Source organism: Pangasianodon hypophthalmus, chromosome 30, assembly GCF_027358585.1.
Source record: "Pangasianodon hypophthalmus isolate fPanHyp1 chromosome 30, fPanHyp1.pri, whole genome shotgun sequence".
NCBI classification, from domain to species: domain Eukaryota; kingdom Metazoa; phylum Chordata; class Actinopteri; order Siluriformes; family Pangasiidae; genus Pangasianodon; species Pangasianodon hypophthalmus.
Genome location: NC_069739.1, coordinates 11478156 through 11493086, shown reverse-complemented (window position 1 = coordinate 11493086; position 14931 = coordinate 11478156). Strand labels below are relative to the sequence as shown.

General features: G+C 41.1%; 1 protein-coding gene across 4 annotated transcripts in view; it reads right to left on the bottom strand.

The window, feature by feature from the left end:
* stxbp5a (syntaxin binding protein 5a (tomosyn)) overlaps positions 1–14931 on the bottom strand; it is a 73573-nt gene that overhangs the window by 23883 nt on the left and 34759 nt on the right. For all 4 annotated transcript variants that reach the window (XM_053231763.1, XM_053231764.1, XM_026917586.3 and 1 more), the window contains exons 6-7: positions 6924–6987; positions 4319–4402 (exon numbers count right to left, since the gene is read on the bottom strand). In XM_053231763.1, coding sequence (XP_053087738.1) covers positions 4319–4402; positions 6924–6987 — 148 coding nt within the window. The remainder of the gene's footprint in view (positions 1–4318; positions 4403–6923; positions 6988–14931) is intronic.

Genomic DNA, 14931 nt, shown 5'->3' with positions numbered 1-14931 from the left:
TTTTACAACCTGAAGCTTTGCCCAAAGCCTCCAAACCTCAAGCTCATTACTAAGAAGACGAAATCACTCACAGACCATCACGAGCACAATCGTCACAGCATTACCCCCTTTCCTTTCTGCCACATAAATAAAAAATATATACTGTATATAATTCATATTTCTGGAATTAACTCAGCTGTTCATCTGAAAAAAAACCTTCTTTCCACACAGAGACCTACTTTAGGTCAGCAACTGAGAATGAAATGAGTTTTTTTTTTTTTTTCCCAGAGGGTTTAGAGGCAGAGCGCTGGAACATGGAGAGATTACAAGCTCACACTTCAACTCGAAAACCTCAATAGCACAGCAACAATCAGACGCTCCCAAAGAGGGAGAGAGGGAGAGAACGAAAAGAGAGAGAATGAAAGAACAACAGAGAATTCAGCAGAAGAGAGAGGTGAAACAGAGTGCTTATTATAACCTAATTAAACAGAGTCTCCTCCTGTGTAGCTTAATTATGCTCAGACCTTATTTCTGGAGCTGTAAAGAACTACCCAAACTAATCAATGAAACAGCTGCAACATCATTACAGGACCATCAGGGACCGAGGCGTGGTTTATATCTCTGTAAAATCAACTTATATGAAACAAACAACCAGCTCACACACACCAAACACACCTTCATGCAGACACACACATTCTGCCAAGCTGATTATGAAGAGGTAAGCAGTTTGTATAATATTCCAGGAGCGAGAGAACAGAACAGACGCGGCAGTGAGTGTTACACCTACATGACACAAGGAAGAAAAAAAACGCAGTGGAGGGAGGAGAGGAAAGGTGCACGAGTAATTATAAACGAGATGCTGCAGAATGTCATAATGTCATAAATCTCACAACGCTGATGGAAAAACGTCCATGAGTGACTGGAGGATGGGATTACTTTGCTCTTCTGTTCTCTTTCTCTGCAGTCATGGGAAAAAGACAGGGGGCTCTGCCTAACGTCTCCGACTCTGACTCTGACTCTGACACACACACACACACACCATCACTCACTCCGAGGCCCAATTAAATGTTCGGGGAACTCGATGGCCCACAGGGAGAGAGGGAGAGCCAGAAATAAACAATAGGACTGTAGCAATGATCTGTATTACGAGTTACATGAGCATTGTAATTAATTTGTTATACTGAAACTGTCTGCTGGGCTAGCAGAGCTACATGTGAATAAAACACTGCAATTAATAAAACAAATGTAGAGATATAGAAAGATTAGACAATGTTTACAGGATAGAGCACATACTGTACATAAAATAGGCTGCAGTTGTTCATAAGATGCTATAAATATCTATAAATAGTACATATAAATCTATAAATCCTATTTGTCAATCTATACATCGATAAATAAATCTATAAATAATCAAAATGAAATGATATAAGAGCTGCAGTACGGCATAGTGGTGCAGTGAGTAGCGTTGCCGCGTCACTTTGATCCTGAGCTCAGGTTAGTGTCTGTGTGGAGTTTTGCATGTTCTACCTGTGTGGGTTTTTCTGGGTTCTCCAGTTTCCTCGCACCTCCCATTAAGGCTTACTGGCAACACTAACTTGCCTCTAGGTGTGAATAAGTGTGTGTGTATTCCTGCCTCTTGCTCAGTGTTCCCGGGAACAGCGGCTCCACCAGGACCGGGATTATGCAGTTACTTAAGATGAATTAATAAATAAATGAATGAATGAGACCCAATCACTTTTCACTGCCCAAGCTAATACGTACGAGCTCGTATTCTAAATGTTCTCCAAAATATTATGTTGGTTGGTGATAGAAATGTGTATTAGAAGCGTGAAGATTACAGGAAAGGAATGTAGTTACGAGAGTACCGTGTAGTTACCCTTCGACGGATCCTTAGCCTTTAAAGGGGGTAAGTAACTGAAATGAATGAAAATTTCATTATTGCTAGTCAATTGCTAGCCTGAAACAGATGGGTAACAAAACTGTAGTGACTGAAACAAAATCCATCCGGAGTTGTCATTAATTTCTGATTAATGCAACACTTTCTACTTTGGTAATAGCACCAGATGGTGGAGGCTGGCTGGACAGGAAACAGAATGATGAATAATTCTTGGACGAGGCTTTCATTAAGTGACTTTAAGCCCTTCCATCACTGTGATGCAGTGATCAGGGCAACACTCAGTTACCTCATATTTATCACCACACACACACACACACACACACACACACACACACACATTAATGCCACCAGGAGAGTAACCCTCCATCTGTCTAAAGGTTCTCTGCTCCTCTTGCAATCTTCCTTCTGAGAGTCTCTGTCCTTCCATCCATCATCTCGCCACATGGATCCAAACATCAAAATATATCTCCCTTTCTAGATTAGAGATAAGGATGACCTTCAGGATGACAACTACAACACCTCCAGCACCACTCAGACCACCAACAGCAACACCACACACCAGCCAGACCAATAGGAAAAGCAAAAAAAAAAATCACTAAGACCAGCTATACGAATATCGACACCACACAAACCTTTACCAACAAAACCACACGGCAACCCCACCCACACCAACATCAGCAACATGCACACCAACCGGACCAACAGGAAAATCATCAACACCACTCACATCACCTATACTAACAACCCCACCCACACCAACACCACACAGCAACCCCACCCACACCAACATCAGCAACATGCACACCAACCGGACCAACAGGAAAATCATCAACACCACTCACATCACCTATACTAACAACCCCACCCACACCAACACCACACAGCAACCCCACCCACACCAACATCAGCAACATGCACACCAACCGGACCAACAGGAAAATCAACACCACCACTCACATCACCTATACTAACATCACCACCCACACCAACACCACACAGCAACCCCACCCACACCAACATCAGCAACATGCACACCAACCGGACCAACAGGAAAATCATCAACACCACTCACATCACCTATACTAACAACCCCACCCACACCAACACCACACGGCAACCCCACCCACACCAACATCAGCAACATGCACACCAACCGGACCAACAGGAAAATCAACACCACCACTCACATCACCTATACTAACATCACCACCCACACCAACACCACACAGCAACCCCACCCACACCAACATCAACAACATGCACACCAACCGGACCAACAGGAAAATCAACACCACCACTCACATCACCTATACTAACATCACCACCCACACCAACACCACACAGCAACCCCACCCACACCAACATCAACAACATGCACACCAGCAAGTGTGAAAATCAACACCACTAACACCACTAACACCATCTATACCAACACCATCACCATCCACATGTTAAGAACTTAATTTAACTGACCTACACCACCACTATCACCAACAGCATCACCATCAACACAACCCACACCAAAATCAACACCACCACCCACAAGATTAACAATAATGCAAAAAGAACATAAAGCCACAGAGAGTTTGATGCAAAAGCACAGATTTAATCAGATATTTAATCAGAGTTTGAGCTTCAAGGAGTTGGGTGACGTTCATAAAAGCACCAATGAGCTCCAGAGTATTTAACACACACCCTGACTTACGCACACGAGTATATGCAGAACAACATACACAAATGGAAGATATAGAAGATATAGAAAGTCTGCATGTGAGAAAGAGAGAGAAAGAGAGAGAGAGATGAAGGAGACAGAAAGGAGACACCAGAGAGAGAGAAAGATGGATGTGATTTGACTCTTTGTGTGAGTGGTAAACTCCCTTGTGCTGTGCTCTGCCTTAGGCTCAACATGTAGCACGTAATGATTGATGTAAGCTGACTGCTGCTGTTGACAAAGGTCATCAAATCTGTTCAAACTGAAGCAGCACTTCTGACTCTTGTGGGTCTTTCGGAGAGGCATGTTACTAATTTCTTATGCAAAATATGCTGCTACCTATATTTATGTCTACAGCATTTATTTGCACTCTTATTATTTTTCAGTGAAGTCTGGTTTCTATTCGATGGGAATTAATTTAGCATGCACAGCTTGAAAAGTTTCCTGTTGCAGGCCAGATTGTTAGCCTTTGACACCTGGACATACACTGCATGACAAAACATATACCATATATATCACTTGTGCACATTCCCACAAACTACCTCTCCACAGACGAGGCTTTTCTTTGATGCTATCTCCTGAAGATACACGGCCAAAAGCCATTGGCAGCCTCTCTCAGATATTAATATCAAAATCCTTTATGAATATTTGATCTTTGCTTTCCATTTTCAGTAAAGCCACCGCTATTGCAGGCCTTGGAGACAGAGCAGGAGGAGGAAGCTTGCACCAACCTCGTCATAAGTATAGCGGTAGTCGGCCTTCTTTGACTTCAAGTCCCACAGCACCACAATGCCAGACTCAAATCCTATTATGAGCTGAAACAGAAACACAGATAGAGACAGAGAGACAAGAGACAGACAGAGAGACAGGGAAAATCAGTGGCAATCAGCACAATTCTGGCATACACCCAGATGGCAGATTACAGATCAGAAAGGATCAGGATTAAAAGCGAATTACGGACCAGAGCTTGAACTGTGGGTGACTGTGAGAGAGCAAAAAAAAGTATAAAGTAAAGATGCCATGAGCTACAGACTCTCATTCCTATTTATAGCACAAATCTCACTTATGGTTCATCCCAAACAAGGCATAAATAAATAGTCCATTGTTTTCTGAAAACAGTTGAGACTTCAATGCAGGGAGAACAATGAAGTATTTCATCAGAAAGGTAAGGAGATCTGCAAATGGTTTTAGATTTCCTATAATAAACATACAGTGCTTTGCATAAAGATTCACTTGAGAACTTTTCCACAATTTGTAGCTTTACAACCTGAAATTGAAATGGACTTCATTAAGATTTATACAAGATAAAACAACATAACATTTTTCATTCATTCATTTTCCTTCCACTGTTCCTAGCAGGGGTGGCAGTGGCAGAAAGCTGAGAAGGTCGGCCCAATGGGACGGACAATGGGACGTGCTACATCTCCTGCTCCACCACCACAGAGCAATACAGTGGCTGTAACGCTGATGTCACTAACTCCATCCCGCATTGAAATTCGAAAGAGCAATTATGTTTTATTGTGACACTAAGGTGAATTAAGTGTAAAAGCAGACATTAGTCGGTTGCATAAGTATTCACCTCCCCAGGTCTATACTTGATAGAACCAATTACAGCTGTAAGTCTTTGGGTTTATCTCTATCAGCTTTGCACATCTGCACGTTTTGCACATTCTTCCAAGCTCTGTCAGACTGAAAGTAGTCTGTTGGTGAATAGCGATTTTCAAGTCTTGCCACAGTTTCTTAATCAGATTCAGGTCTGGGATTTGACTGGACTATTCTAACGCAGTCACGTTCTTGGTTTTGGAAAACTCCAGTGCTGCTTTGGCAGTGTGATTAGGGTTTTAAGGTGAACCTCCACACAGTCTCAAGTCTCTTGCATATAATCCCAGTTAAGTCCATTACCATTCCAGGTTCTAACATTAGAAAATGGGGAAAAGTTCAAGGAGGGGAATATTAGTTGTAGATGGCCTGTATCTCCCATATTAAGAAATGACATGCATTAACTTCTAAACAATCTTCTGCTTTTATGATCTGCCATTTTAACTTTTAACCAGGCAACCGTTCACAACCTGGTACATGCCAAGTTATTAACACAGGGCCGTATTCAGAGTCAGGACCAATTCAGAAATGGTCTAATTGCTTAAGTCAATTTTCTGGGTGTGCCTTTTAGATTATGGAGATTACATGCATGTGGTTCGTGCATCCTTTTAAAATTTCATTAAAACAAATTAAATTTAAAAATAACAACGACAAAAAAAAAACGAATACAGTGATATATGAATGAGAAGAGATCTGGTATATAGTATATTGCCAATATACAGTATTGCTGCATGAATAGTCCTAGTTTTGGTTTAATTGATTCAGCACATCCTATTATTTTTCATCCAATTTTTTTTTTTTTTTGTATCATGCGATGATAAGTAGTTAATCGTGAGCACAAATTCATGAAGCCATGAACTACTCAATCGAGGTCGTGAAACAATAATGTGTGCGTGGGATGTAGGCTCTAGTGGGATCTACTTTTAAATTAATTAATAGTGTCATATTTATTGGCCTCAAATGGCATTACATTTTTTTGTGTGTATTTACAGGAAAAAAAAAAAAAAACATGAATTTCAGTGTGACTTATTGTGGTTGCATCATTCTGGTGCTGGCTGCAATACTGCTCCACACTTGAGCACAAAAAAAGGCATTTAAGTCTATGGTCAGAAATGTGTGTAACTGAATTGATCTGCAGTTACGTCTGTGCGAATTTCGGTATTAAATCATCACTGCATGTGCTGAAATCAGCTCTGAATACATCCCACAGTCCCTACAATCTCAAGCCTTAAAGAATCTATGTTGCCACTCATCACTCCTGAGCATCACCACAGGGGTTGTTTATTGTCTCCGCTGCGAGAGACACAGATATCAGCTGTCCGTTCGAGAAATCAAGAGAAGATTCAGACAATCATGTTGTTGAGAATGAAGGATTTTTCCTTTCCAGTGACGAGATGCTTTAAAAGCAATAGGCATAAGATTGCATAACATTAATGACACGTCTGTTTGCACTGCTAGTTGTTGCTATGGCAGCAAAAAAGTGAGAAAAGTTAAGGAGAAGTAACTCATCTAGACTTTTTTAACCGCACAGAATGAATGCTATTTTTCAAACATTTCATTTTAAACATTAGCTGCTTTCGTCTGCTACAGTTCCAGAAGTCTGTTTAATGAAGGTCTTTTGCCTTTTCAGGATGACAGCCTTTTATTTTGCATCAGAAACGGTTAGTACTAGTGACATTGTGACATTTTGTGCATCAATGCAGAGTCTGACTCAGGGGAACTCAGAGAAACTTTTACCTTGCCTTCATCCATTGGGTTATCACTTATGTGGACGACAGGACCAGGGTGGGCCTTGGAGGACCTAAAATAGAGACAAGCAAAGCAAAGGAGTGAAATAGAGAGATGGAGAAATGGATGGAAAGAGAAAGATGGATGGAATTAGGCTGTGTTCAGTAAAGTGCTCCCATTAGATAAAGGCATCGCTCATCTCTGAATGCGAGGCGGAAAGAAAGAACGGGGGTCAAGCAACAGAGCTGCAATCGAAATCAGCAGTGGCATGGCGTTCAGGAACAAAATCACAAGTGCAACAATAAAAAACAAATTCATAAAGAATTGCACGCAAGAACCTGAATAAACAGGGTTGAACGCTGCACCTGTCCTAATCACAATTCAGTATAATGGATTAATTATAATAATAATAATAATAATAATAATAATAATAATAATCGATAATTGAAAAAAATCATGGTTTATCTATGATGTTAGGAACACTAATTCATCATTGATAAGAAATGCATTACGCATACATGTTAATCTTAGGAACATCACTCTGAAGGGACAACATTAGTAGGAGAAGTGGCCATGTCCACAGAGTTACCAGGCGAAAATCAGATTAATTTGTGGAACTGCAAAAAAAAAAAAAAAAGTCATTAATCACGCTGAGCTCACAGCGCAAGTGGAGCATCATGATAAAAACACACGGCTGCTTTGTTTGCACAGGACTGTCCTCATGTTCTAGTGTGATGCTCACATCAATTTCTCGCTCATTATTTTCTCATTACGTGACACGAGAGCTTCCTGTCAATCAATAGGTCAAGTGCTCCAATGCAGTGTTGTGAATGTGTGTGAGACGAGACACATACACGTCCTTCTGTTCTACCAGCAGTAGCAGTTTGCACTCGCAGCAGGTGCATCCCGTAGTCAGGTGTACTGAATCAGTCAAGGGCGCAAGTCCAAAAGCTTTAGCCAGATAACTTTTTTTCATCTCTCTTTTCCCCCTGGCTGCTTGTCTTATCGGGATGAACTGATTGACAGGTGGAACTGGAGAGGAAAAGGTCTGTCAGATAGGAGCCATTTTTCAATCTCTTTGTACTTTCAGAGTGTACTCGGTGCTGCGGACTGAGCTGTCTGACATGAGCAAGTCCAGCTAGCGATAAACAGCCCTGGACTTCACTTTTTCAATAACGGAGAAGTAAAGACACTAGTAGGTAAGTTGTCACAGTGACTTCAAATGCAAGTGATCCCACTATTCATATCATACAGTCGAAATATGGCCCTGCAAATGACTGATTTCACATTAATAATATTATTCGTTATTTTTACTGAATTTGCAAACTTTGGAACTCGATATCTCTTCCCACTTCAGTTAGATTTCGAAAACAGAGCTCTCTCTTACCAGTCAAAACCTTTCAGGAACCCAGGGACTATTTTAGCCAAAAAGCAGGACTGATTTTTAGCCCCTGTTCCAGAGCAGGTACTTTAATGTGGACCATTAACGGAACTACGCTGGTGGATGCTGAACTTTGGGCAAATGCGAGAGTAACAGAATAGCCAACCCTTTTAACCAGCATTTATAAACTTCATGATCTAGGGCTTGTTTTATATCCGAAGCGGTGCAGCAGACCAGCAAAGTGCTTTTCTTTGCCCACAAATGGCAAATCACTGAAGGTTTTCGAGTACACAGCTGGTTTAGAGAGCGTAATTATGTTACCACTGTTGAATTCTCGAATCTGATTGGTCAGAAGATGACTGCATAGCTCGGACAGAGGTTCCAGCTGCAAGGGAAATCACAGGTTTACATTAACGCACTTGTTCTAATACGCTACTGTTTCTATAGTAACAGCTCATTCACAGGGATTTGTAAGGTGGACTTTGTAACGTGTGTAGTTGCTGATATGGATAAGGTATTTATTTTGGTAAGGAGTCTCCAGTGTGAGCGCTTTGTAACAGTCAGAGATACAGATAAAGCTGTATCTTTTTTGCAACATGGGAAAGCGTTCAGTGGGCTTTGCAGTTTGTCTGTTCAAGAGAGAGAGAAAAAAAGAGAGGCTGGTGAGAGAACTGTCATAAAGTTCAGTTGTAAGGAAGGAAACACATCGGGACCTGCTTTTCTTGGAAAAGAACCAACTTCCGGGTGGTAACGGCATCGCACTTCCCAACCGCTGATTACCTACAACAGCACACTCCGTCCTGTACTTATTCCTGACTCAACATCACTTTCATTCAACAAAGGAAAAGCAATAAAGAACAATAACTTCGCTCTCAGCCTCCTGCGTGTTTCCTCTGTCACTGTACTTATACTGCATTCTACAAAGGCATAACCGTCACACTTCTCTTATATACATAACACTCACAGTCTCTGCAGTGCAACAGAAACACCGTCAAGGAAGTCATCTTTTATTCTTGAGCAGCATAGTTCTAAAACTCTTCAGGACCCTTGGTACTAAAGACATGCTGACTCAGCATTCATCACACTCACAGCAAAAAAAACGAGCCCATTTCTGTCAGACAGCGCGGATGCATCTACACACCTCCACTAGACACACACACACACACACACACACACACAACAGAACCTCCCCTGATCAAAACTGCCAATGCGACAATAAAAATGATGCAGACAACAAAAATTAATTAATAAAAGATTTTTTTTTCGAAAGCGTCGCTGTGCAAATGTCTCTCTCCTTTACGGTCACTATAACCGAACATCATGGAGTCATGACCTGCAGTGTGTGTAACAGTCAGATGCTTTGCTAGAAGGGAATGTATTTGCCGTGAAGATCATATCTACACAAAGTCTGCATAACTGTGTATGTGTGTGTGTGTGTGTGTGTGTGTGTGTGTGTGTGTGTGTGTTATTCCTGTGGGAAATTAGTATAAAACCACTTTGTGCTGTAAACAAACTCCCGGTGTACAAGGTCAAGATGCAGTGGGACCAAGAGAAATAATTTGCGTGTGTATGTGAGAGAGAGAGAGAGAGATACAGACAGAGAGAGAGATAGAGACAGAGAGATAGGGAGAGAGAGAGAGAGAGAGAGAGAGAGAGAGACAGAGAGATGGGACAGATTAATGGTGTGGTTGTTAGCGCCATGTTCCTGGTTTGGGTCCTTCCTAATTTCGGCAGCTGTACCCTCCCTCGCTCAAACCCCTACTTTAGGAGGAGTGACCAGTCTCGGAGAGAAGATCACCATGGCAACAAGAGCGAAATGGGCAGAATGCAGAAGCTCTCTCATTTTGACTCTCACTTGGTTTTCAGTTGTAATATGCTTCCACAAAATCCAACACATTGCTCACTTTCAGTTTGCACCTCCTGTCGTAGGTCTCTCTCTCTCCCTCTCTCTCTCCCTCTCTCTCTCTCTCTCCCACCCTCTAAACAGCTCTCTAAATGGAGTGCATTTTCTTGCTCATTGCCTACACCTGCCGTGCAAATTGAGTCTTTGAAGCTGACATCACACCCTGTAAACCCAACCATCCTAAATATGACCCAACAAAGTCAATACACACAAACTATACTGTACTCCAATGCAACACCTTTCCTATGTCTGCTTGGCCAAAAAAAAAACGAGTCATACATCATAGACTTGCCATCAAAATGACACCTAAACTCACCATGTAAACACACAAACATGCACACACTCACTTCATTCTCACTTTTCACCGTCACTTTCCATAAAAAGCTGAAATGTATGGGGTCTAGTTCAGAGCTAATGGCAGGTTTAGCCGTCACAGCTTTTCTTAATATTTTGGATGAAATTGAACAGACAAAATCCTACCAATTGTTCATGACATCAGGTTGGTATCATCAGTGGTGATAAGTAAAGAATAAAACAGAGCAAATTGTGCTGTTATAAAATAATAATCAAAAAAAGGGCAAAGCCAAAAATAATTTTTCTATAACCGCACATCCCGGAGGGTTTTATTTCACCTTTAACCTGGCAATTTGCAAACAATTCTTTTTCTTTTTTTCTTTACTGAAAGATATGTTTATCCTTTTTTTTCATTTGTTACATTTAAAGTTGTGGAAAAATCCACAAAAGTATTTAGTCCCTGCTTTCACCTTCTTTACAGCAGCGACCAACCATTAATCCTTCACCAGCATTCAATTCTCTCTTATTTTTTGTCATGAGGTTTTATCAGACAAACGTAAAACAAAGCCATGAACCAGACGGCACTGTAAATGAGTATGAGTATGAACATGTCAGTATAATCATTATAGCCGTACCGCATATGAGAATGTGGATTTTTTTTTTTTTTTTGCAAGTGGAACGAATGCTCCTAAGACAGAATTTCTTTCTGGGAAGGACGTCCATGTTAAGTGTCAACACCCGAGAGATACCCTAGAGATAGAGGTTAGGACCAGAGTGCATTGCACCTGCAGAGCACAGGCCTGGCATGACCATCGGCATTAAAGAGGAGAGCACAGGCCTGGCATGACCATTGGCATTAAAGAGGAGAGCACAGGCCTGGCATGACCATCGGCATCAGCACATTGTCAATACACAAATTGAGATTCATGCCAGAACCACCTTTTTCATTCCCTAGTTTAAGCTGTGGCACTATGCCATGATACACCTTCTATCACTGTGGCAAAATGCCACAACACCTTGTGTGTCGCTGTGCTAACACATCCAATGTGCCAGCATGGACTGTCACCTGTCATTGTTTTTCGGTAGGATGAGAGCAATATCCACATGAGATGCCACAGAAGCCGCTGAGACAACGCTCCGTACTCCGTGCTTTTAACAGTTTGGCTATCAAGAGAATATGGCAGCTCTGACCCACTGGCATGATCTCGGCCCTCCATGATTTCTTAGTGTTTGGCACGCGAATAGGTAGGTCATCAGTGGACGCTAATTAGTTTCTTCACAACACAGCCAAAGATCACACAATATCCTGACTGGGCTGAGATTTAGCCTGGTAGCAACACCACTGATACTAACTGTCAGAACACAGAAAAAAAAAACCCCACATATGCTCAGTAATTATCAGGCACAAGTAGACGAAGCATAAAGAAAGTACCATAATGAAAGGTTGAGAGGTTTCACATGCTTGGTGAGACTCTTTGGTTTAAAGAGAAGATAGACAGCGGGGGCGTAGTTGAGCATCGGCTGTGGAATGGGAGGAGTGGTCGTCTGTAACATGTAATGGTCTATTACAATTATAACAAGAAGGTAACAAGTAATGATCTATACGCGTGTGCTGTTAATGTGACTTATGTGTCTTTTTGAGGCTGGGGAAGGAGAAAGAGAAAGAGAAAGGGGAGAAATGCAGAGCTTGAGCCAAAATGGCTGTAAAGCTAGTAATTAGTGGCGCCAAAACCCAGGATAAGGCAATGAAGTCATCCTCATTTGGAGTATTAATGGGGTTTCATACCAGACCCTAATGCATTCTATAAAATAGTCTATAAAATAGAAAATATTTTCCACCGCCTGCAGCAGAAAGCCTGAAGCTTAGGCAGGAGAGAAAATGCAGAAGTGACTAAACAGTTTTGACCTTGTGAGGACATTCTGACTGGCTTTTTTTTTTTTTTTTTTTTTTTTAAATGTCTGCTTTTATTTTACTTTTTGGTTGCTGAGGTTAAGGTTAGGGTTAGATTTAGATGTAATGCACTAACAGTAAGTTCTCACAAGGATAGTAAGACAAACGTATGTGTGTGTGTGTGTTTGTGTGATCGTTAAAAGCAAGTCTGATCGTTAATGCAGACAAAAACCTTGTCTAACATTCCCTTTAGACAGTCGCTGCACTATCAACAGCAAAACCTAGAGCAGGTCCTCTGCTGAATGTCCTGATCACATTGATCTATACAGACACATGCACTTACTGGCTGTGAAAAACACTTCGAAAGACACTTCGAATAATGCAGTGGGGGATATGACAGCCAGAGAGAGAGAGAGAGAGAGAGAGAGAGAGAGAGAGAGCGAGAGACAGAGAGAGAGAGCATGGCGATGTTCATGGTTGCCAGTTTCAGCGGCTTACAGTTTCTATGTGACAGATAATAAAACACAACATGAAGAGCAATCATGGCTGTTGTACAACATACTGATAATTGTAGGGCTGTAACAGTAAGCATAAAACAGACATTATATAGAATATTTCAGCTACGCTTGATTTTAATCGTTAAAATATTATCATTACAATCAGCAGCATTATAAAACAATGGGCTTTACATCACAACAAGGAACGTGTTAGTGCTGAAATCTAACTCCGTCACAGGTATACAAACTACTTCCACGTTTTTTTTTTTTTATCAGTGCATCATTCACATATTACAGAAAACCACACACTGTAAAGGGTTTGTTGTAATATTGGTGGGAAAAGGCCATTTATCTGAGTTACCATTACATATAGATTTTTGTAATCTAAACCACAACAGCCTTAATGACAATGCACCAGCAAGATGTGTCTAGGCTACACAACATTCTTTGTTTACAGTGTGGATAAGCAACTAACATGATTAACCAATTAATTATTAGATATCGACCCTGAGTGAGACACGTCGCTCTGATGTCAGGTGCGTCTCCTGCTTGCAAAAACACAGCAGCTGAAACTAGTCATTTTTTCCAAGTCCAAAATCTGTCTTGTTTTGCTGCTGGTGTCAAAATCAGAAAAGCGTTCATTAACACCTCACTTTTTACCGCAAACGGCATCGAATCAGCTACAAGACCCCTCAGTCTTTCCCATCCTTACCCTAACCTGCAGCTGGGTTCAATCGTCAGTTTTATTGCTTCGGGTCAAATCCGACGTTAGTAACTGTGGCAAAGTGGTAAATCAACTAAATAATGTAAATGAGTTTAGAACATTCATGATACATACCAAGCCACAGAGATTCAACTGACAGTCAGAATGCTGATGTTACTCTCGTTGTAGTTGTATATCCATGTTTTCTGCGCTTGTCGCTGGTTGGGCAGCACCCTGGCTTTCAGTGTCACAACGTCCTCGATGTTGTAGTCGTAAAATATTACTTCTTATACAGCAGTTAGTTCCGGTCCACTAATTTGATTGGTCAAGCAGCGTTCCACGAGTGCTGATATTTCCTATAACAGCACTGGGATGTTTCAGTGTGTGTTTCGTCTGTATTCGCCACGTAAAATTCCACTTCCTAGTTCGAAGCGGTTACTACAGTAGAGTCAGCGACATCATCGGCATCATCAGCAAATGATACTTTTCAGGAATATTATAACTTTTAGCTTAAAATGTCAAAGATGAAGTCCAATTCCACCTGAAGCACCTTTATCAAGAATGTACAAATGAATGTGCGGTAACTAGCCAGCTAGCCGATGGGCTATAAAGTGGTTCTTCGGGATCTATTTCTGCTAGCGGAGCAAAAATAAACAAAACATTTGGCCATATTGTGTGCAAAATGTCAGATTCGATATTTATTTCTTGTTTAGACAACTGTTGTATAAAAGCAATATCACACTCGCAATCGTGTGATTATACTGAATATCGGCACGGCTGATATTCCTACAGCCTCGTGCCTGTGGCGAATCATAGCCGTGCTGATATTCGCTATAACCGCACTCTTACTCGTGTGATATTGCGTAATTGAGCGTCCCCACGAACAACAAAGTTGCAAGCATCAAAACACTTGGAAGGATCTTCTAATGTTACACCATACAGAAGTGTTAGTATAGCTGAATAGCACTCTCTGCCTTTTAATGCTAATCCATAAAAATAAGTGGATAACTTTTTAGCTAATGTCAATTGGATTCCTTAATAAAATTCTCAATCGATTCTTCCATCAGATTATAATGCTGGCTAAGCAAGCACTAGGCTACGGGTCTTTTTCCAACCCGGTTGCGTGCATCTCTTTGTGTTGAGAAACGCCAAAGTGGTCTATAATCAAGACAACTGGAAATGGTTACATTTTGTTTTAAAGTGGTTATGTTTTATTCTACAGTGGCACTTCACATTACCCTTTTTGATTAGTGCCATAAAAATAGAGTTTTTTTTCCACTCACAATTAAACCCACTCCCACAGAAATAAACATATATGACTATGTCCATTCTTCTTTAAACATTTTTT